At 34.6% G+C, this 22,281-nt stretch overlaps 2 protein-coding genes across 2 annotated transcripts; one reads left to right on the plus strand and one right to left on the minus strand.

Moving 5' to 3' along the window:
* The first annotated feature begins 6,388 nt into the window (after positions 1–6,388).
* On the plus strand, positions 6,389–11,580 carry LOC115965673 (primary amine oxidase-like). Its single transcript, XM_031084953.1, has 5 exons — positions 6,389–7,165; positions 9,663–10,047; positions 10,126–10,239; positions 10,580–11,118; positions 11,271–11,580. The coding sequence occupies exons 1-5, from the start codon at positions 6,393–6,395 to the stop codon at positions 11,473–11,475; spliced, it is 2,016 nt and encodes a 671-aa protein (XP_030940813.1). The 5' UTR covers positions 6,389–6,392; the 3' UTR covers positions 11,476–11,580.
* Positions 11,581–14,158: 2,578 nt separating this feature from the next.
* Positions 14,159–22,265, minus strand: LOC115965637 (TPR repeat-containing thioredoxin TDX). The gene is made up of 10 exons (XM_031084900.1): positions 21,823–22,265; positions 21,701–21,734; positions 20,885–21,043; positions 20,689–20,776; positions 20,508–20,588; positions 20,324–20,388; positions 20,019–20,159; positions 19,836–19,949; positions 19,268–19,298; positions 14,159–14,672 (listed from the first exon to the last, which is right to left on the minus strand). Exons 1-10 carry the CDS (start codon positions 21,930–21,932, stop codon positions 14,344–14,346), a joined length of 1,152 nt encoding a protein of 383 aa, XP_030940760.1. The 5' UTR covers positions 21,933–22,265; the 3' UTR covers positions 14,159–14,343.
* Between the last annotated feature and the right edge of the window lie 16 nt (positions 22,266–22,281).

A 22,281-nucleotide genomic window follows, 5' to 3' on the forward strand; every position in this document is an offset into this window, starting at 1 on the left:
AGTTGCACACACTACACAAGTTATTCTTTGCTAAACTTAGTACAAGAAATTGTGTGTGAAGTTTGGTTTGACCATCCAAGATTATATGTTTCTTGATGTTGGTACAAAATATGTTCATTGATTGATTTTTGGGGACAAAAAGTGCTACATTCTTGTTTTGGAAGATCTGGGTTGAATTCCAATGTTTTTGAAAAACTTTTAAACTCATACTCATGCATTTCATTCATGAAATAAGTTGGTTTGAGTGTTTTCTGCATAAAACTTCTTCTGTTTTTCAAAATTTTCAAATTTTCAGATTTTCGATCAATCGAGGGTGTTTTTCGACCAATCGAAAATGCATTAAAATTTTTGGTTTGAATCTGCCTAACTCGATTGGTGCTTGATTGGTGCTCGATCAATCAAATCTATTTTTCGATCAATCGAACCCCAATTTCGACCGATCGAATTTCAAAAGATAAGTCTTTTAAAAAGCTTCTCCCTCACATGCTCTTCATATTTTCAAAAGCTTTTCAGACTTTTTCTCTCTTTTTCTCTTCGACCAATCCAATCTAAGTGATTTTTGTCTTTTTCTTCCTCAAAATTCTCCAAGGTTTTTGTTCTCAAGCATTGGTAAGACCTTTATACCATTTCTTTTTCAATTTAATTACATGTTTCATGCATTTTCATGATCTTTTCTTGAAAATTTCGAACATAGGAATTTAGGGATTTTTTATTATTTCAATTGTTTTTAATCATTTTTTATCAATGGGTTTTTGTTCTTAGTTCATATACATGTGATTCCCATGCATTAATTTGATCAATTTTGTGATTTAAGGAGAATTGAAAAATCTAGGGCTTGGAACTTTGAGAAATTGGGGTTTTTGTTCAATTGGACTATAATTGATGAAATTGACTTGTGTAATTGATGGATTAATTCATTATATGATGTTTTATAACTAGTATAATGGTTAATTGATCAATTTGGTTTATTTTTTGAAATTGGGTTTTTCAAAATTTGGGGTTTTTGGATTAAAACTATATATTCAAGTTAATTGTTGGTTTATAAAGTGAAATTGAACAAATCTTAATGCATTAGAGCTTGCATCATATGTGCATTCATTACATGCATCATATAGATTGTTATTTGTTGCATTTTTGTGCTCTAACCCTCTCTAATGCAGTCTGCCCTTGGTTTTCTATTTTGTTTTTATTTTCCTTTCTTCTAAACTCTTAGTATCATGGTTAGGAAGACTAAAACTAAGAAAACCCCCCACCCCATCTATTCCTGAGTTCTAGAGTGATAAGTTTAGGACCTTAAAAAACCAAGAAGCTTATGAGAAGCTTAATGTCTTTAGACCGGTGTAGGCTGAGCGTAGGGTTATCTTAGATGAGGTTGATCCTGAAATACGTAGGAATTTTAAGTGTAGGGGTTGGTTACCACTCTTAGAGGTAGAGCATCCTCCTTCGACTTCATTGATTAGAGAATTCTATTTGAACCTCTCTGTCCACTCCAATGATTCCAACATTCAATTTATGAAGAGTAGGATAAAGGATGAAAAGTATATCATTACTCCTGAGGTAGTGGCCTCTACTCTTGGTGTACCTTTCATACAGCAACCAATGTACCCTTACACAGAGACCCCTCACCTTGATGACATCATGTCTCTCATCACTGGTACTTCCATTAGTTGGGGTACTGATCCTCGTGTCATCTCTCATAAGCTTACTAAGCTCAATTATTTGTTTTTCAGGATTTCTTGTCATTGTATTTGGCCTATATCTCATCTTCATACTATCCCTATTGAGAGATGTACGTTCTTGTACACTCTCATCACTGATGCCCTTATGAGTTTTCCCACTCTTTTCATTCGCTCACTTGTTGAGATTCATAGGTGTAGTGCCAAATCCTATGGCTTGTTCTTTCTGGTCTTTATTCATAGGATTCTTTTGAACTTAGGATTAAAGGACTCTCTCGGGTCCAAGCCTATACATATCATAGCTCCTATAGGTGCCACCTTCCTTAGGCAAAGAGCTGCTCAGTTGAAAGCAAGCTCTAAGCGTCCTAGAGTCGAGTCTTCTACAGGTGATGCATCTCGACCTCCTCCTTCTGGTGATCCTTCTGTTGAGGCATATGTAGACCCCACAGTTGTCATGGATCCTCCACCATCTACATCGAGTGACTCTCCCTTGCGTGCTATGTTGGATAACATTTTGACCATTCCGGCGGCGCATGGACAGATTCTATTGCATGTGCTCAATAAGGTTGAGGCCTTACGAGCAGATTTTGGGCATGCTAGAGGTTGTACTCCACAAGCTCCACCCTCTAATGAGTCACGATTGCCCTTTGGCAATTCGTCACAAAAAGGGGGAGTACATACATATGGAGATAGGGGGTGATTGTAGATTGTATCTAGGAGTTTTTGATATGTATTCTATTTTATTTTGGCTTTGATGTATTTCTTTTTATATGGGTTGTATATGTTAGGGGGAGACATTATGTTTATGTGTTTTTTTGTTTTTTGTTTCACATATGGTACATTGATTTTTGATTTATATTATGAGATTATTCATGGTATATGTCTTTTATTTTATGTTTTGTGAAATCAAGAAGTTTAATTTGTTTTACTTGTATTTTCCACACATGTGTTTATGTGTTTGTTGAGTGTTTCAGAAATTTACAAGTTAATTCAATCGTGGTAACTGTCTACTTTAGCAACTGATAGATAATGGTTTAGGTTGAATTGTAATTAGGGCTTTTTAATTGAATGGGCTATTTTACTATGAGCATTTTAATTTTTGTGATGTGTTTTGTCACGGATTGCCAAAGGGGGAGTTTATTAGGTTCTAAGACTTTATGAACTAACGTATTAAAACTTCAATTTGTAATATGTTGGCGAACCATGATCAAAACATAGAGTCTAGGTTTAGGCTTGCTCAAAGTGTGTGTAATTGTAAAATTGGAATCGAGTGATTGCAAAAGTTATTGGAAAAAATCTGCAAGACTTGATCAATCGAAAATTAGACTCGATCGATCGAAACTCAGTACAGATTTAATTTTCTATAGAATTTCCAATAAGCCCATATGACATGTAGGGTAAAGTGTTTTACTTCAAGTATAAAAGGAAAAACCCTAACTATGTTTTAGAAGTCTTTGGAGAGTTGTGTGTTGAATTTTCTGTAAGACCTAAAGGTGTTTACCTTCATACACACACAAAGAGTTTTCAAGATCAAGATTCACATTAAGAACTTGATGATCTCTTCAATTGCTGCATAAAGAACTTTAAAGAAGATCTGAAACCTTTGAGTGGAGTCTCAAAGTCACAAGTAAGAGAACTTGTGGTTGTTGAAGATAAAAGAAAGAAGTATTCTGTGGACTCAAAGCTGTCACGTGGTCATGGTAGTAAGTTTTCTACTCAAGGTAGCAATAGGATATTAGCGGTCTAAATTCTATTATAAAAACTTCAATTCTTTCATAGTGAATCTGTTTTACCTTGAGGATAGCTAAGTTAAATCATCCCCAATTTTTTTACTGGTTAGATTTTTCTGGATTATCATATCGTTGTGTTCTTTATATTTCCACACTATTTACATGATATAATTTTATTGTGTTAACCTAGAACTGAATAATTTATCTATATACTCACTTGGCTAAATAACCAGGTTAAACAATTTGTGTTAAGGGGTCTAAAAACGTACAATTTATGTTCTCTCGGATTTGTAACAGTGTTTTTTTTATATATCAATCATGGTTTAATGATTGCATTCTTAATTGATATCCATGTTTGTTTACACAATATTACTATGCATGTTGAATATATGCTTGCAATTGTGTTAATTGATATCCTTGTTTGTCTTGAACTGTAATTGATTATTATTGTTTTCCACATGATATATACGCCTATTGTGTTTCGTTTTGTAATTCAAGAAACAAAGTTATAAAGCTTATCACGTTAGTCAGCCAATTCCAACCAGTGGCTTATTAGGGCTGATTGATTTTAACAAGTGTTAGTGAGTCATTGATGCATTTGTATTCTTGGAAGTTTTCCGATATTATTGTCAGACCTAATGACTAATTAAATGGAATTTTTGTCCGTATGCATCTTTTCCTGTAATAAAACAGTTAGCAACGAAGAAAATCAAACTGGTTGATTTAGCTCATTTTTTCAAGGACATAGTGTTATGGCACACAATATAGACTCCCACCATAGCGGGTTTGAGCTCCGTCCTTCAAAATTCTTCGAAAGCCATCCAATTTTGAATACATGTCCTCCTAAGCCTGTTGACTTACCCACATACAATGGCACCACTCCTTAGAGGAGGGGAAAATAATCGGAATAACTAGCTAATTGTCAGTTGCGTGATTAGACATTCTAAATAATTGTCAATTTTGATGTTGTGTGTAGACTAAAAATTTGAAAAACTATTAGAAATTTGAAAACGGTGGCATACATTTCAATCTTGATCAATTAAGCTTTTATTATTTGATCAATAAAACACATACTCCCCTCACCACATTGATGCAAAGGTATATCTAAAAAATAAATTTTTATAGTATTAATTTACTTACAACAATCTATGTTAAATCACAATGATAATGAAATGGACCAATCACAGACTGCCGTCTCTGTAGAAGTGACATTTGTTGTGAAAGTCTTTGTATTCTTAGACTTATATTTACATTGTCATTCTTAGACTTATAGTTTACATCGTCATGAATTATATTTGCCAACACTAAACCTAACCAAATTATAAATTTGTAACTATAGTAAATACAGTACCTCACTATATTTACCAATAAAGGGTAATATGACTATATGAGTATTTTTTTTTATGTTGAGAATTCAGATGAATGACCCAATTTTTTAAGAAAGCAAATAAAATTCTTAATAAATAAAAGATGGACAAAATTTGGTTACAACCAATAGCTACAACTCCCACTAGAAATACTAACATGAATATGTATTTTGAAAATCTAATCGTTGGATTGTATGTTCTTTATATTCTTAACAAACATGTCAAATTTTGTGTTAATTATATGTTATTTAATATTAAATCCATAAACTTATTTTTTATTCATAATTTTAGACTACAAAAATTTAAAATTTAAACATTTGATTGATGATATAGCTATTAATATTTGATTTTATGGAAATTTTGCAAATATGAAAAATATACGAAAAACATGTAATCTAATAGTGGATTTGTCAAATTTCATATTTAATACAAAGATATTGAGTGAAGTTGTAGCAAAACTTTGTCCATAAAAGACTACTCAAAATAAAGGGTTCGGAGCTATTCATTGAAAGTCCAAATCTTCTGTCTCATGATTTCTGTTTCACTTTATACTTTACCAATAAAAATAAAACATATACACGCCCTCTTTTAATTAAATCCTTATTTTTAGCTTTTTCCTTATTTCAGTCTCCTAAAATAAATATAAATAAATAAATAAATAATTCAAACCAACCCCACCACTACTGATCACCACCAAGGTGCACTGCTAGAAAGATCTCGTCGACCTCATCAGCAGCCATACACCCTTGCCGGCAGGAACCAAAACATAATAATAAAAAATAAAAATAATAACCAAACAGAACCCCCACACACCCCAACTAGCCACCACCTCGAGGGAACCAGACATTTGGATCTGGAAATAAACAAAGGTTCTTGTTTTCTTTTGTTTTGGTTTTGCAAAGAATCAAAAGCGAAGTTTACAATATTTAGCAAGAGCTAGAAGTAAAACAAGGCAAGAGGAGAAAGAAGCCACCAAAAGAATGTGGTAGCACCTCCTTTACTCAAATCTTGCATTTAGTCTTATAGTGCCTCACCCACTAATGATGCAATTATTAAAAGGAAATACAATTTGTGGTTTCACAATCCATCAATGCCGCACCGTTGCAATCGATTTTGAAGAAGATGAATCAGCCATATGGTACCTACTAGGTGATGGCTATATATATATATATATATATATATATATATGTGTGTGTGTGTGTGTGTGTTATTTTTGGTTACTGCCATGGTGGTGATGGCCGTTGATGATGGCCGGTGAAATCTTTCTAGTGGTGCCCGCAAAGGACGTTAGTGGTGACTGGTGAAATCATTTATTTATTTTAGGAAATTGAAATAAGAAAAAGTCTAAAAATAAAGATATATTTAAAATAGGTGAATATTTATTCAATTTTTATTGATGAAGTATAAAGTGGAGTAAGAATTATAAGACAGGAGATTTGAACTCGTTAACTTAAGAAAACAGATAATAGGAGAAGTTTTTGTAAATCTTGCTTTTACTTAAATTGTTAAAAGAGATAAAATATGACCATTGAATGGTCTTAAATAAGTTATAAATTGCCATTGGGCATTCCGAAATGCTTATTTAAGAGCAGAGGCTTAATAACTATCCACACAAAACCATGGCTTCAACTTTGAAACCAATACTTTTCTTACTCCTATCCTTCCACATCTTCTCACTTGTCTCAAGCCACCAGCACCACCCTCTAGACTCTCTAACCCCTTCCGAGTTCACCCTGGTCCGAACCATAGTCAATAAAACCTACCCCAGCTCAAAGCTCAACATAACTTTCCAGTACATAGGTTTGGACGAGCCAGACAAACCCATCATTTTCTCATGGCTATCAAACCCCAAGTCCAAACCCCCACCTCGCCGCGCCTTTGTGATTGCACGTCTCAATAAACAATCCCACGAGATCATAGTCGACTTATCAACCCGTGTGATAGTCTCTGATAAAGTTTACCATGGACACGGCTACCCTTTGCTTACCCTTGATGAACAATTTGCTGCCATCGAATTGCCACAAACATATGAACCCTTTATAAAGTCTATAAAGAAGAGAGGCTTAAACTTGTCTGAAGTTGTTTGCTCAACTTTTACAGTTGGGTGGTTTGGAGAGTTGAAGAGCAAAAGGGTGTTGAAGCTTTTGTGTTTTTATATAGATGGAACGGTGAATTTGTATGCGAGACCAGTGGAGGGAATAACGTTGGTGGTTGATCTTGATGAGATGAAGATAGTTGAATACAATGATAGGCTTATTGTGCCTGTGCCAAAAGCTGAGGGAACGGAGTACAGGGAATCAAAGCAAAAGCCACCCTTTGGTCCTCGTCTACATGGTGCAGCCTTGGTGCAACCTGATGGGCCAGGGTTTAAGATTGACGGGCACACTGTCAGGTCAGTCTTCTTTTTGTTTTGTTTAAATGTCTTTCTTATAGATATTACGTAGTCAAGGTAATTGAAGTTCTGCTTGGTACATATATTTAAACACATGTTTTTAATTTTTAAATAATATTATATTTATTTTCATACACTTTTTTACACATGTATTTTCAATAAATACAAACAATGTTACTAGAATAACATTATCAAACAACCCCTAAGTTCATTAATTTTTTTTTTTATCGTTATTCAAAGTCTTTGACAGACACCTAATTCTTTTTTTTTCTTTTTCTTTTTTTTTTTTGGAGAGACCTCATTGTTAATTATATGATATATTGTATTACAATCAACTCAACCTAGGGTTTATAAATTAGACAACTCTTAAGTTATTTCTATAATTAATTTATACATTTTTACATATACATCATATAAGAGTTTATAATATGTTTGAGATTTTATTTTTTATGGTGAAATTACAACTTATCTACCTGTGTGGTTTGGTCGAAATTTAAATTGCCTACTTGTAGTTTTAAATTTATCACTTTACCCACCAGAGGTTAATTCAGTCAAATTTCCTTAACCCACATCTATTAAAAACATGACTAAATAAGTGATTTTGCTTCACTCTCATGTTTCTCTCCTCCAAAAACACAAAAAACATAAAAATACAAGATCAAATAAGATAAAAAAGAATCCAACGGAACACTTACATCATAGGATTTCAAATCACAGGTAAACAACTTAAATTTTGATCAAACCTTAAGTGGGTAAAGTATCAAATTTTAAACCATAAGTAGGCAATTTAAATTTCAGTCAAACTACAAGTGGATAAGTTATAATTTATCTTTTTTATTTATAATTCAAAAATATTATTAATGAAGCTAAAATGATAATACAACACCCAATATATGAGCCTTTCTTATTGTAGGAGTTCTATTTTACATTCATTAATCACAACTTATAATATATTTATTTTACATTTTCCTTTTAAAGTAAATAAAGTTTAAAATAAATATTTAAAAAAATTAACCCTTCCATACTAACAATTAGTGTAGTCTAAAGTAAAATACAAAAAAAGTGAGGGTTAAGATTTTTATTCAATGACAGCTAATTAAGTGGCAAAACAAATAAGAGAAGATGCATCGGCCAATAAAGAAACAGATGGAATTTTCAAGCCAAAAACAAGGCAAAAGGCGTGAAGCGTAACATCTATAAAATAGTCAGGACAAAACAAATTAATGCCATATGTCTATCACTCTTCGTATAATATTCACTTTGGCAAGGTTTGACACTGCTCTTATTGATTGATTTACGCATCTGTCTCTGTCTGTCTCTCTCTCTCTCTCTCTCAATTTCTTTGATTATACAATGACTACTACCATTGACCATCATTTATATCAATGCTGAAAAGATGGGACTACAGAGCTCACCTAATACTTTTGTGTTTCTTTTTTCTTAAAAAATTTTAAAACCACGTAAAAATGCCACGACTTGACGAGTAGCAGAATGGGAGAGATAATACATGTTTCCGTTGCATGTGTCTTCTTCTTATATGGGGTGAACCTTACCCCTAAAGCATGGGATCTACCTCCATGTGAGGAGATAACACATGCAATAAAAACAACCTATACCACCTCCAGAATGTGAGCTATAACTCCCTACAAAAGAGATAGATGGAAAATTATAATCATAAAATAATTGTGATTAAAATTATGAATTTTTATGTGGTAGTAAAATTATTTTTTGAGTAATTCTAATATCACATAAAATGTCACAATTATCCTGCATGTATGTTAGATTGTGACTAATTGCCTATTATTTTTACATAAAATCACTATTTTTTCTTCACTATTTTCAATTTGTCACATGAATAGTTGTGGTATTTTTACATAATTTTAGATTTCTTTTTTCTTTTTTTTTTCTTTTTCTTTTTTTTTGGGTTTAGATAGCTCACCTAATCCTAGGTTACACAGTGCGGGCGGAAATGTATCATTGAAGTTTCATGGTACGTTGAAATTGTGCCAGTACTAAAGTATTACACGATTGAAGTTGCCTTGTAAAAGTATTACACGATTTAGATTCAATGGACCAAAATTGTAGCAGTCCTTTTCGGTTATATATTATTATATTAAACATTTAGACTTTGACTCGATCAAGCAACACGTCTATGTGATAAAGTACAATATTTGGCTCCACATGCTGAGGATGCTTGCCCAAACCTCGTGAAGTTGACCTGGTCACAGCCGACCTCGTTTGGGCTAGTTTTTTTTTTTTTTTTTTTGCTGAAACCTCATTTGGGCTAGTTGGGAACATGTCATTCATTTGCTGCATAAATGACTGTTCTAAGTCTTTTATATCTATGGCTTAGAGTGAATTTAGAAATATTACAAATTTTATGTAAAAGTTTTTACAAAACTTATTGCAATCCTGGCCAAATTTAAAGGGTTGGGCTAGGACTACATGTTCTTGAACCTGAAAATTTTAACAAGCCTCAATTTTTCTTTGTATTTAGTTGGGTCAACTGGAAATTCCACTTAGGATTTGACGTACGAGCTGGTCCAATAATTTCTCTAGCATCAATTTATGACCTTGAGAAGCAAAAATATCGCCAAGTTTTATATAGAGGATTCATATCTGAGTTGTTTGTGCCATACATGGATCCAACAGAGGAATGGTACTACAAAACCTTTTTTGATAGTGGTGAATTTGGGTTTGGTCAATCCGCAGTGTCACTTAAGCCCTTAGCCGATTGCCCTACCAATGCAGTATTTTTAGATGCATACTATGCTTCGAGCGATGGTACACCAGTGAAGATATCTAATGCCTTTTGCATATTTGAAAATCATGCTGGAAATATAATGTGGCGTCACACTGAAACGAGTATTCCTGAGGAAGTTGTAAGTGATATTATTGTGATTGTTGTTGTATTGTTTGAACAAGTAGTAGTTTTAGTTGACAATTTTATGGTATTGCAGATTAGGGAAGTTAGGCCAGATGTGAGCCTAGTGGTGAGGATGGTCGCAACTGTGGGCAACTATGATTACATTATTGATTGGGAATTCAAGCCAAGTGGCTCCATCAAATTGGGGGTATCTTATCAACTTGAGAAATATTTTTCCATCAACACTACAAACACCAATAAATCTCATAACAAATTTTACAATTATATATTGAGCTAGCAAATTTTGATTAGTATATCACTTTCACTTAGAACTATCACTGACATAATTTATATTGTACATCAATCACAATCTGTTACTACAACAAGTCAACAATTGTGAAATTTATTATGACTTCATACTTATTGTCAATTTTTCATCAAACCTAAAATTTTTGTCAGTATACATAGCAAGTTCCTATGAATTAATAGTATGTCTTCCTATTTATTTCTGTCTCTTACTATGAGTCTTTCTCAAACTATCTTAACAGATTGGACTAACAGGAATTCTAGAGATGAAGGGTGTGATATATACTCACACAAATCAAATAAAAGAGAATGTGCATGGCACATTGTTAGCAGAAAACACTATTGGTGTGTACCATGATCATTTCTTAACGTACTATCTTGACCTCGACGTGGATGGTGAAGACAATTCCTTTGTCAAAAACAATTTGGAAACAATCAAAGTAACAAACCATAGCTCACCAAGGAAAAGTTATTGGACAGTAGTGAGTGAAATTGCTAAAACTGAATCTGATGCCCAAATTCAGTTTGGCTTGAAACCAGCTGAGCTAGTAGTTGTGAATCCTAATAAGAAAACCAAAGTTGGGAACAATGTTGGTTATCGTCTAATTCCAGGATCAGCGACACGCCCTCTCTTGTCGTACAATGATTATCCACAAATTCGAGGAGCCTTTACTAATAATGATGTGTGGGTTACTCCGTATAACAAGTCTGAAAAATGGGCAGGAGGACTATATGTTGATCAAAGTCAAGGAGATGATACCTTAGCAGTTTGGAGCCTCAGGTAGTAGATAATGAATACAAATCCTCTATTCTACATTTAAACTTTGCTAGCTAGAAATTTACAAGAAAATAATTGTTGATTATGGTACTTGTGACTAATGTTTTCTAATGCACTTTTTTTTTTTTGGTATTTTTTTTTTTATATAAATGCAGGAATAGGAAAATTGAAAACAAGGACATAGTATTATGGTACACCACTGGATTTCATCATGTGCCTTGCCAAGAAGATTTTCCAGTGATGCCAACCTTGAGTGGTGGGTTTGAACTCCGGCCAACCAATTTCTTTAATAGTAATCCAGTCCTTAAAACAAGACCTCCAAATCTTGTACGGTGGCCTAACTGCACCAACAAACCATGAGATTTTACATCATAGTGTAGTAAATCAGATTCAATAATGATATCCTTTGTCATTGATTATCATAAAATGGATAATGAATCCAAATAAAAGATGAAGCTTTAGATACCATTTGGGGTTGAGTTTTTTTGCGTACAAGTTAATATGAGGGAGTATTGAAATATTAAAACAGGACCTAAAGTTTTTAAAGTAGATGGAAGATGATCTTGTTGGTTTCATTAATTTGAGATTGACTTCCATTAGTGTTGAGAAGAGGAGAGACATATAACTTAAAAATGGTCGGTGGAAAATGGTCAGTACAGACCTTAACATCCTCTTCTTTTCTCTTATTATAATTGATCATGATATTATCAAAATCTGATTTAAATGTTGTTATCAATGGTTAATTTAATGTCCAAGTTACATTAAAGTACATCTCTAGCTTCCCAGAAATCACACAACTTAGAACCCAATTAGAAAGAATTAGATCATCCTTTTCACTCTCCTCTTCGACCTGGTTCAATTCAATGTGCCTTCTTCCACAAATTATCTCAAGTAACCAAATATATTGTACTATGGTAATCAAGTACAAAATATAAGTAATGCTAGGGTAACTAAAAATTTAATAAAAAAAAAAAGGAAGGTAGAAATGACAAACTCCTAACCATTTACTCACACAATTGAGCTACAACTAGTGGGGATCGTTACAATAACAACTTCTTGGGAGCATTGCTCCTTAGATACTACAGACTGAGCACAAAATATATCTATCTATAAACTATAAGATGCCATTCCTGAAGCCCTAAAAGGAGAAACTTGGAGCATACAGTGTCCACCTGTCCATCCTATCAAATTAGCTTGATTTTTTTTATATATCTTGAGCTTGACTAAAGCATTTGTCATAGCAAATCTAGGACACATCTATGTATGGAATGGGGGAGATGGAGAAATAGGAGAGGAAAGTAGAGAAGAAGATGGTTAGAATATATTAAAATATAATATATTCAAACATATGGGTAATGTTATTAAAATATACTTCTTGTGCCTCTCCTTACTTCCTCTCATTTTCCTTCATCCAAACATATGGGTAAAGTCATCATTTAACTATCTTTTTAGGAAGGTAGGACAATCTCTACCTACAATTTAGGGGGCAAAAAAGTATCCAATTCTAAAGGTTTTTTTTTTTTTTTCTTGAAATTTGTTAAGACTGCTACGCTAACCACTACTTCTAAAACCAATTTATGTTAAGAAGAGACACACTTTAGTTTTTGCAGGACGCAAAGTCCGGCCTCTATACATGTTGCAAGTGAGCATAAGAGGTTTTGCAATGCATTGTCCCACAAGCTGGGCGGTCAAGCACCAATATACTATGCTTGCACATTACAGCGACCCCATAGGGTGACCACTAAGTACCATCCCCCCATAAGGCCAACAAAATTATTTTAACTATTTCTCAAAAAAAAAAAAAAAAAAAACATTTTAACTAGAAAAAAGGGAAAAGAAAATGTCGAAATTGGGTCCTGCGCACTTTGACTGTCCCATAGTAACCAAAAAAGGAAGAACTTATTATTGGTTCCTACGTCTCCCTTTGACAGTTTGGATTAAAAGTTAGATTAGAATATGACAGCATTAACACAATACTTCTTCTTTTTTCAAAAAAAATTCTTTACTTTTTTTCCATTTGAAATTGTACTCTTTTTTTTTTTTTTTTTAAAGGAAAAATTATTACAATCTTTTATTCTTCCCTTTCTTTTTTATTTTAAATTTTAGTTTTGATGAGTTTTATTAATTTTTTTTTATGTTTCTTAGTGTTTTTGATTGTATGGTAGAAAAAATTGGGTTTGAGAAAGTTAATTTAAAACTAAAAGAATCATTTTTAAATTCTATATACGTTTTCAATAATATACAAAATATTATAAAAAAAATTTAATAAAAAATAATATCTTCACTAACTTACTTTTTAAATTCTTGAGAAAAATTGTATTGTTTTGATTTTGATACGAAAGAAATTATATATATTACATTTGTGATTATCGCTATATATAATAAATGAAAATATGATTGTGAATTACATTATTATTTATTAAATTAGTCCAAATTGAAAAATGTATATATATATTAATGAGACTATCCTAAAAATATTATCACGTGCGAGGTCCGTGACTAGTTGAGGCAAAAATATATTTTGAGCAACAGTTGAGACAAAAATAGGTAACATTGTAAAATTAAAAGATTCTATAAATTTCTTGTAACACTCGGCCTCTGCCATAAAAAATGGGCAGCCTAAGTTGTTGTTTTGAAGTTTGAAAAGAGCCCCATTTTGAGCAAAAGAGCTCGATTGAGCTCATTCTTCCACCCAACGCCACGCAAATCTGCCACGCATCCACCACCACCATTCTGACCAATTTCCACCCATCGCCACCCAAAACCTACCACCTTCCATTAACCTCAAACAGCACATATTTAATTCTGCCACAGTCAATATAAATTTTTAAGAGGGAGTTGCTCAAAAACTTCAAGTTCATCCACATCCCTTGTATCCAAAGGCATGCAAGACTCGACTGTGTAAGCGAAACTGAGCTAAAGCAAAACGCATATTCTATTTGCACAAACCAAATCAAGATAGAACTCCCTGATGCTGGGACACCAAAAGTAGGCCATAGGTGCCCACTTTTCAAAAAGAGTAAGAAAAAATTTGTCACGGAAATTAGAAGCAAATTTATTTTTATTATAATCGCAGTGAACACAACTCAGCATATCAGATACAAGAACCGGCACTATCTTCACAGGCATATGTTCCATGTACAACATAATAGACAAAATCAAACAACATAAGGCAAGTGCAACAAGAAATAACTGGAATCCATGTTCTGATCTAAAATTAGTTCACATCTATCCTGCATGCTGTGCGATCTTCCTTTCAAGAGCACTTTTGTCTGCCCCAACAACCTTGTCAACCTCCTTACCATTTTTAAGAAAGAAAAAGGTCGGAACGCTACTAATATTCCAGCGTGCGGCTACGTCCTTCGCCTCATCTATGTCAACTTTCAGGAAAACAACTTTTGGGTACTTGCCAGCTAAGCTTGTGTAAAGAGGAGAAATCATACGGCAAGGACCACACCATGTTGCAGTGAAGTATAGGATTGCCAGGCGAGCTGTTTTTGAAGCAGCATTCAACTTTGGTTCCAGTTCACTAACAGAGTGAATACTGATAACCTCCCCTGTTATAATTCCAAAGCATGATAAGATAACCTCCAATAAATAATTGCAAACAAATTATCATATAACTTCATGCCTCAAAGTGGTTTTGACATACTAGAAGTTATAGCAAAGGGAGCTTCGGCTTACTATCTGTCAATCGAGATGGTCAAATACAAAAGGGAACTCTTAACTATTCCTCTAGCCTCAAAGCACCCCAACAGTCAAATGCCCAAAAAGATTGAAATTCAATCATCAAACACCACCCCAAAAATATGCAACCACAAAACTTAAAACTCTCTTTTATAGAAAAAATAATAATAATAATAATAAAATAATAATAATAATTTACCCATCTCACTATTTATTAATTCTTATATTCCCAATCAAATTCCAACAGAAACAAAAATCCCAAAACAAAACTTCCTACAAAAATCAAAAGTATAAAAATTTATCTAATAACTTACTACATCTTCATCTTATAGAAGCCGTTCTCCATCTCATCATCCAAAAGCCTCATAAATCTGTTCATCCCCTTTAACATGGACTCAACCCAAAACCCGTTCTCCTGGGTGTAGTTGTTATCCATCTCATCATCCAAAAGCCTCATAAATCTGTTCACCCCCTTGAACATGGAGTCATCCCAAAACCCATTCTCCTGGGTGTAGTTAAGGCAGCATCGTTGATGTCCAATATAAGGTAACTTATAGGGCACCATGAGAGAGAGTACAAATAATTTCTGGGGCTTCCAGCGGAAAAGAGTGATAGAGTTAGGGGAGGGGGTTCAAGAGCTGCTATTTTAAGTTCCATGTGTTTTGAAGTGGCTTAATTTCTTGGAGTTCAAATTAAGTTGGTTACAACTTTGAAACTAAGTTTGACTTGTATTAGGTTTTCATTGGGCCTTCGCCGTGTACAAGTGGTATTAGGACTTTCGATTGATACTGAATTATTTCAAACATATATATGGGCTTGCTCCCTTGGTTTGTATGTGTTCTCTCTAATGTTGCAGCTCAAGAATAGATTCAAGAAAAATTATCTTCTCTTGTCGTATGCCTGTGATATTTGAGAGAGAGAGAGAGAGAGACTATGGTATATCTGGGGGTTTAGGTTTCTTGAGAAAGTCCTTGTCACTGTTGTAATATCCCTATTTTTATAGTGAAACTTTCTTGTTCATTTTGTGTGTACTTGTTGATTTATTTTATCTTTACAGTTATAGGTTTGAATCTTGAGAGTGCTATTTACACAAATGGTATCAAAACAAGGTTATCATTGAATGGTTACAGTGAAGATGACAAAAACCAAGTATGACATAGAGAACTTTTGTGGTAAGGAAAATTGTTCTCATTGGAAAAGGAAGATGAAGGATCTCTTAATCCAACAAGAGTTCATAAGGCTTGCTTGGGAAGGAAAAGAAGCTCAAAAATTTTGAGTGACGAAGATTGGAAAAAGATAGGTGACAATGAAGCCAATGCAATTCGTTTTAAACCTGGGTGATGAGGTATGAAAGTTCAAAAACGTGTAAAAACACCTTTGAACGTTTAGACCCCCAAATAACAACTTAATCAATTCAAGCAATATGTCAAACAACTAGTGCGCGGAAACTTAACATATGCTATCATACGAAATTGATTAAATACTATCTAAGCCATAACAAAATAAAATCCACAGCAGATAATTTAAAGGCAAAGATAGAGGAAGGAAGATGCAAACACAAAGACAACACGCGATGTGTTATCGAAGAGGAAACCGAAGTCCTCGGCGAAAAACCTCTTCGCCGCCCTCCAAGCGGTAATCAATCCACTAGAAAATATAGTTGGGATACAAGGACAGCAATAGACCCTCCAAGCCTAATCTACCCAGTGCACCTAAGCCCTCCAAGCTTCTTGCTCCAACGAGGTTGCGCCGAACCTTTTTCTTTTCTAGCTTCCCGGATTCCGCTACTAGACCGTAGCATCAACCAATGAAGATTGGTTCCTTCCTAACTGCTTCCCAGAAATCCAAACAGCAGACTCACAAAGATGATGATGGTGAGAACCTGGTTTGGTATAATGCCTCTCAAGGATTTGACAATGGAGAGGAAGAGAGTTGAGGAATTTGAAGAGATTCTAAGGTAGAGATTGTGGGTGAAACAATCTGGTTTTTCTTTAGGGTTTCTCTCTCAAAATTCTCTCTGGAAGCTCTCTTTCAATCGTGGGTAATAGGGGTATTTATACTGGAGTGGAGAGGAATGTGAAACGTCAGAATTCTACAAAACAGGGGTGGCTCGCGGCTTGACCTCGCGGCTTGACTAAGTCGCGAGATCCAGTCGCGAGATAACCGTATGGCCAGTTGTCCTGTTTTGTCCTGTAGTGCTCCAGCTAGCAGACTGTTCACCTTCCAGCATGCTTGGCACGTGAGGTTGCTTCTGGCGGCTTGAAGCCGCGAGTCACCCGCGAGACCCAGCCGCGACACTCTGTTTTCTTGCACACTCTTGAGCAAACTTCACTCTATCTCACTCACTACCCTTACATCAAACCCACCTAAATACAGGGTTACTAAATGCTGAATTACAAGCAAATTTGGCACGGAATAAAGCCAATAAGATGGTTGAATAAATTCAACCTTACAAGGTAATTCACAACATCCTATAAGTACAGACAGTAGAGCAGATTTGGAATAAATTAGAAAGTCTCTATACGAAAAAGAATCTAACAAAGTGTTGTACATGAAGAAGCAACTTTACAGTTAGTAGATGAAGGACTATTCAGATTTGTTGGAGCATGTCAATGTGTTTAACATGTTGAATACGCAGCTATCAAATTTCAAGGTAAAGCTTGAGGAGGAAGATAAAGCAATACTTCTATTAGCATTGCTCCCCACATCTTTTGATCATCTGATGACTACCTTGATGTATGGGAAGGAGACTTTAGAACTTGAAACACACACACACACACACACACACAGATAATGAAGAATGGTGATGACTCTTAATTGACTTGTAAAGTCAGAGTCAAACAATCAGGGTAGATGAAACATGCAAAGTTAAAAGGAACTCCAATAGAAAGAGATCACAAATATCAGTGTGAAAGAAGAGAGGAAGAATGAAAAGGAGACCCTCAAAATCAGCCAATGTCGCGAAAGAAAAATCTAACAGTGAGGTTGATGCATATCTACTTTAAGTCTCATCAGGTAACGATGCTCAATCAAAATCATAAATTTTAGATTTCACATGTTCATACCATATTTACCAAGGAAAGAATGGTTTGGCACATAAACACCTTGCAATATAGTTATTGTCCTAATGGGCAACTTTGTTGCTTGCCCGATCATTGGGATTGGTACTGTCAAGATCAAGATGTTTGATCGAGTTGTTAAGAGACCTTAGACGTGCCATACATGTTGAGAACCCTTAATTTCTTTGGGATTATTAGACGATTTAGGCTGTACTTATTCATCAAAGGGTGGAGTCATGAAGATCGCAAAGGTAATGCAATAACATCACAGGTTCCTTCAAAGAAAGGGTGAAAATGATTGGTTTTGGCAGGTGGGGAGGTAATCCTTAACCCTAAGGAAGATATTCTGCGCCTCAAAACACGTCATAAAGACGAAATTCTCATTCATCAAAATCTTCCTTTACAAGGCCATAGCATGGCTATTTATACAACAAAGAGTTAGTTGTGATGTCATCACTGTAACTAACTAGATCCTAAGCACATGGGTGAATAAATTTGATGCGTGCTAAAATATTCACAAGCTAAGCTAAACATGTTCTAAAATATAGCTCTGCTTGGATGTAGTGACTTGCCGACATGGTTCTACTTGAAATGACAATGCTTTTTTGAGTTTGTGTGATACAACCTTCTCTGAGTTGTGATGCCAAGGAAATCCTAGGTGTGATATCTAGAAGTTCATTATTTTCCATTCTGTTATTGAACAATAGCTTAAAACCTTGAAAACACAGATAGTGGTTTGTCTCCTTTTAAATCCTAAATCCAAAACTTCAAAACCCTAAACCACAAATCCATCAAATAACCCTCAAACAGTAAAAATACAGTTTATATTACTATTCACATCTCTGGAACAGGAACCCAAGTCTTAGTTTTCCCCCTTTATTTCATCTCTAAATCCTAACTATTCCTTTTCAGCATAAGAAACCGCATACTCCTTACTATTTTCTAGCCCTTCTCCCACCAAACGCTATTCTTAATCCCATAAAATCTCAGCTGTCCAGATCTGCCGTACTCTCTCTCTCTCTCTCTCTCTCTCTCTCTCTCTCTCAATTAAAAAGAATATTAATAATCAACCATTTTGTTTTGTCTTGTTGATTTTCACAACTAACAGAAATTACTACTTAATGATAATATAATTACCAAACTGTGTATAACCCATAACAAGGTTTGCAGATTTTTTGAAACTCTACTCTAATTTTGTTCTATTGATAAAGCTCTGAATCAAAATACTTATATGCATATATAGTATGAGTTACAAGTTGTAACCCAACCTATAGGATAAGATTCTAGGGATATGATTCTTATTGACAGGGCCTTCTTCTGACAATCAATAGACCTTCTTAAAAAAGCAAACAGTTAATCCAGCATTTGAAGACATTATAAATGGAAAGGGGAATCAGCAGCCATACCATCCTTTAAAGCAGACAATGCATCTTGATCCTGCACAAAATTCAAAAGGGCTATAAGAATCAGAATCAAAGTGATCAATCTCTAATATGGGCGATACCTTGAACCAGCATAGGGATAAACAGGGAGTGATCATAATAATTCAAAAAAAAACAGGGAGTGATCATTCAATTACTTGAGATTTATGACCCTTAAGTATAACAATTCCCAACCCTGAACATCTCCAAAATCCCTCAGCAACTCCAAAAGGCAAAAAAGGAAAAACAAATTCTAATAGCAAAGCTCTGATTCGAGGCCTAGTTTACACTTCATACAAAAATATGACATTTAATTGATATAAATGTTGCCAATGGACTTAACCATAAAGTTAGCCAGGTCCACTTTCTACCTAATAAATGAGAGGATTTTTAAAAATGACTTAGAACTTGACAACAACCCAACCGACTCTGCTAAAGATGAAAGCATCTAGCTAACATTATCAGATATACCAAGTTTTATTTGATGTAATATTATGTAACACAGAAAAGGAAACGGAAATGAAACAAATAAAATGATGTTTACTCTACTTACTGCTTCAGCTTGAGGCCTTTTCCTTTCACGTTCAGCTTTTTTAAGCTCCCTTTCTTTCCGCAAGCGTTCGTATTTCCTGTGATGCTCTTCAATTTTGCGGGCATTGGGTTCAACCTACCAATGAACAAATTGTCAAGCAACAATTCCTTTGGCAACTTTTCAAATCAAAAGAAGATGCTTTACCTTTTTAAGCACCAAACCAATCTCCTCATCATAGTCCAATGTTGATGCTACATGCAGATCACTTGCTGATTCTTCCCACCGGCCCAAAATGGCCCTTGCCATTCCTCGTATTTTATATCCTTTGGCTGAGTCAGGGTTGATCTAGACAAACAAATATAGATCTTTACGTCTAAAGAACACATAAACAGAGTTCTGGGAATCAGATTAGTGTCAGACATTATAAATTATAAAGTAAGATGCATGATTAGTTCATTTCTAATTTTAAGAGAAACTTGATGTGCCGATTTTAAGGGCCATTAACCAACCTGTAAAGCTGCATCAGCATCACAGATCGCAGCATTTGGTTTTTTCAATTTGACAAAGACACTTGCTGAAAATGTGAAAATTAGGCTTCCATGAGAATAAAGCAGTGATGGGGTAAGGCCAGACAATAAAGGCCAAAGAAGGTTGACACAATAAATTAAGAAACTTTCATTTGAAAACTATTACCTCGACTTGCATATAATATTGCTGAAGTTGGGTTCAGCATGATGGCTTCAGTTAGATGATCTATGGCTTCATCCATTTTACCTGAAATACAGGATCTAATTAACAGACAGAAAAGCTGCCAAAAAACATAACCAAAGAAATGTTCAATTGAAAATGTTAATAATAACAAAGGACGCCATGCCTTCAGAGATAGCATCCATAGCTTTTGATTTTTCAATTTGCGCAGCTTCCCGATTCTCTTCTGTAACTTCAATGGAAGGGTTTCCCATCTGACATTAAATAATACACAAATCTAATAGTTTGAAGACTAATTCAATTATAAAACAGGCAAAAATATCAGGCCTAAGCATCCTCAACCAATTTTTTATACCACCCACCTTTTGTGGAGGATCATTATCAGGCTCCACAACATCAGTAACATCCAACTCAATATCAGACTCAACAAGTTCATCATCATCATCATCTTCAGTAGCTGTATGAGGATTTTTGGCATCAAAATGTTCCCCAGTGCCTGACATTTTGTCACCACCTTTTTCCTGCATATTACTCTTCTAATAATCAGAGCATGCATTATCACAAATATCTAGCAAAATGAACTACAAAGAAACTGATGAGAGAAATGAAAGGTTAAGCGCTAGGATGCACAAACACGGACAGGGGTACGGATACGATACGACAACACGAGCAATTGTTGGAAAATTATAACATAATAACACAGATAGGACACCATTATGACACAAATATGACATGAGTACGAGACCCCAAATGATGCTTTCAATGGTTTTGATGGATTATTGGCAAGGAATAATAGGACCATTGAAGGTATTGAGATAGGAAGCAACACCGCGACATGAGCAATTTCTGAAAAATTATAACATAAAACGGCCTGTACACCACAGACAGAACCCTAAATGAAGTGTCCGTGCTTCGTAAATGGTGTTGAGCAGACAAGTCATGTACTCTTTTAAGTAATTGATTTTGAGGTCTCTATACAAATAAATAACTGCTTTAGGCAGTATCCCTTTTGTCTTGTTTTGATCTAAGCAACAGATACTAGTAGTTTGTACTAAAATAATATATTTAAATTCAAAAAAAAAAAAAAAAATCCTATAGATTGTAAATTGCAAGGCTAATTGAATTGAAGCTGCTAAAATAATAGTAGTAGTTTGATATTTTTTTTAAAAAAAACTCACCGTTTTTGGTTCTGGTGGAATTCGAGCTCCCAAGCTTCAAGCAAAAAAGAAATTCCAACGTGACTCTCAATCAAACAGAGAATTAAAATCAATTAATATATATATAGTAAAAGTAAAAGCACCTTTGGAGATAGGACTTGAAGAAAGCAAGAGAGGGGTTGTGGATAAGTGAGGGGTTAGACTTGCATTCGCTTACGAATTGCTTTAGCTCTGATATCTTTGCCGATTCCATTCGCTGCCTACTGCCAAACCCCAAACCTCTCTCTCTCTCTCTAGATTCTGGAAAGTGATTGAACTATGGAGAACTTTTTGGAATTGGTCTTTTTCTTTTCTTTTTCTGAGAAATGGAAAATTGGGATTTTATGCGGGTGAGCAATGTCGCTTGTGATGGATCTCACTGCCAATCATTTGATGTCAAAGATACAAGATGGTGATGGGGATGAAGATGGAGATGGATGTCGTGGTTGGTAACATACTAACATGGGAGAGTACAATACTAATGATGGGCCTGATCGACCACATTACTATAGTCACTACCTTTGAATATATTCGCGGGCACGGATCGATTCTCATATGGGCCT

The sequence above is a fragment of the Quercus lobata genome, chromosome 10 (assembly GCF_001633185.2).
Source record: "Quercus lobata isolate SW786 chromosome 10, ValleyOak3.0 Primary Assembly, whole genome shotgun sequence".
Lineage (NCBI taxonomy): Eukaryota > Viridiplantae > Streptophyta > Magnoliopsida > Fagales > Fagaceae > Quercus > Quercus lobata.

What these genes read in the sequence shown, in the direction of transcription:
- LOC115965673 (XM_031084953.1), top strand. Translation starts at nt 6,393, where the DNA reads ATGGCTTCAACTTTGAAACCAATACTTTTCTTACTCCTATCCTTCCAC. An exon ending in ATTGACGGGCACACTGTCAG is followed by an intron (nt 7,166 to 9,662) that starts GTCAGTCTTCTT and finishes CTTTGTATTTAG; the next exon opens with TTGGGTCAACTGGAAATTCC. An exon ending in CGAGTATTCCTGAGGAAGTT is followed by an intron (nt 10,048 to 10,125) that starts GTAAGTGATATT and finishes ATGGTATTGCAG; the next exon opens with ATTAGGGAAGTTAGGCCAGA.
- LOC115965637 (XM_031084900.1), bottom strand. Translation starts at nt 21,932, where the DNA reads ATGGAATCGGCAAAGATATCAGAGCTAAAGCAATTCGTAAGCGAATGC. An exon ending in TATGGATGCTATCTCTGAAG is followed by an intron (nt 20,589 to 20,688) that starts GCATGGCGTCCT and finishes CCTGTATTTCAG; the next exon opens with GTAAAATGGATGAAGCCATA. An exon ending in ATGCTGATGCAGCTTTACAG is followed by an intron (nt 20,160 to 20,323) that starts GTTGGTTAATGG and finishes TTGTTTGTCTAG; the next exon opens with ATCAACCCTGACTCAGCCAA.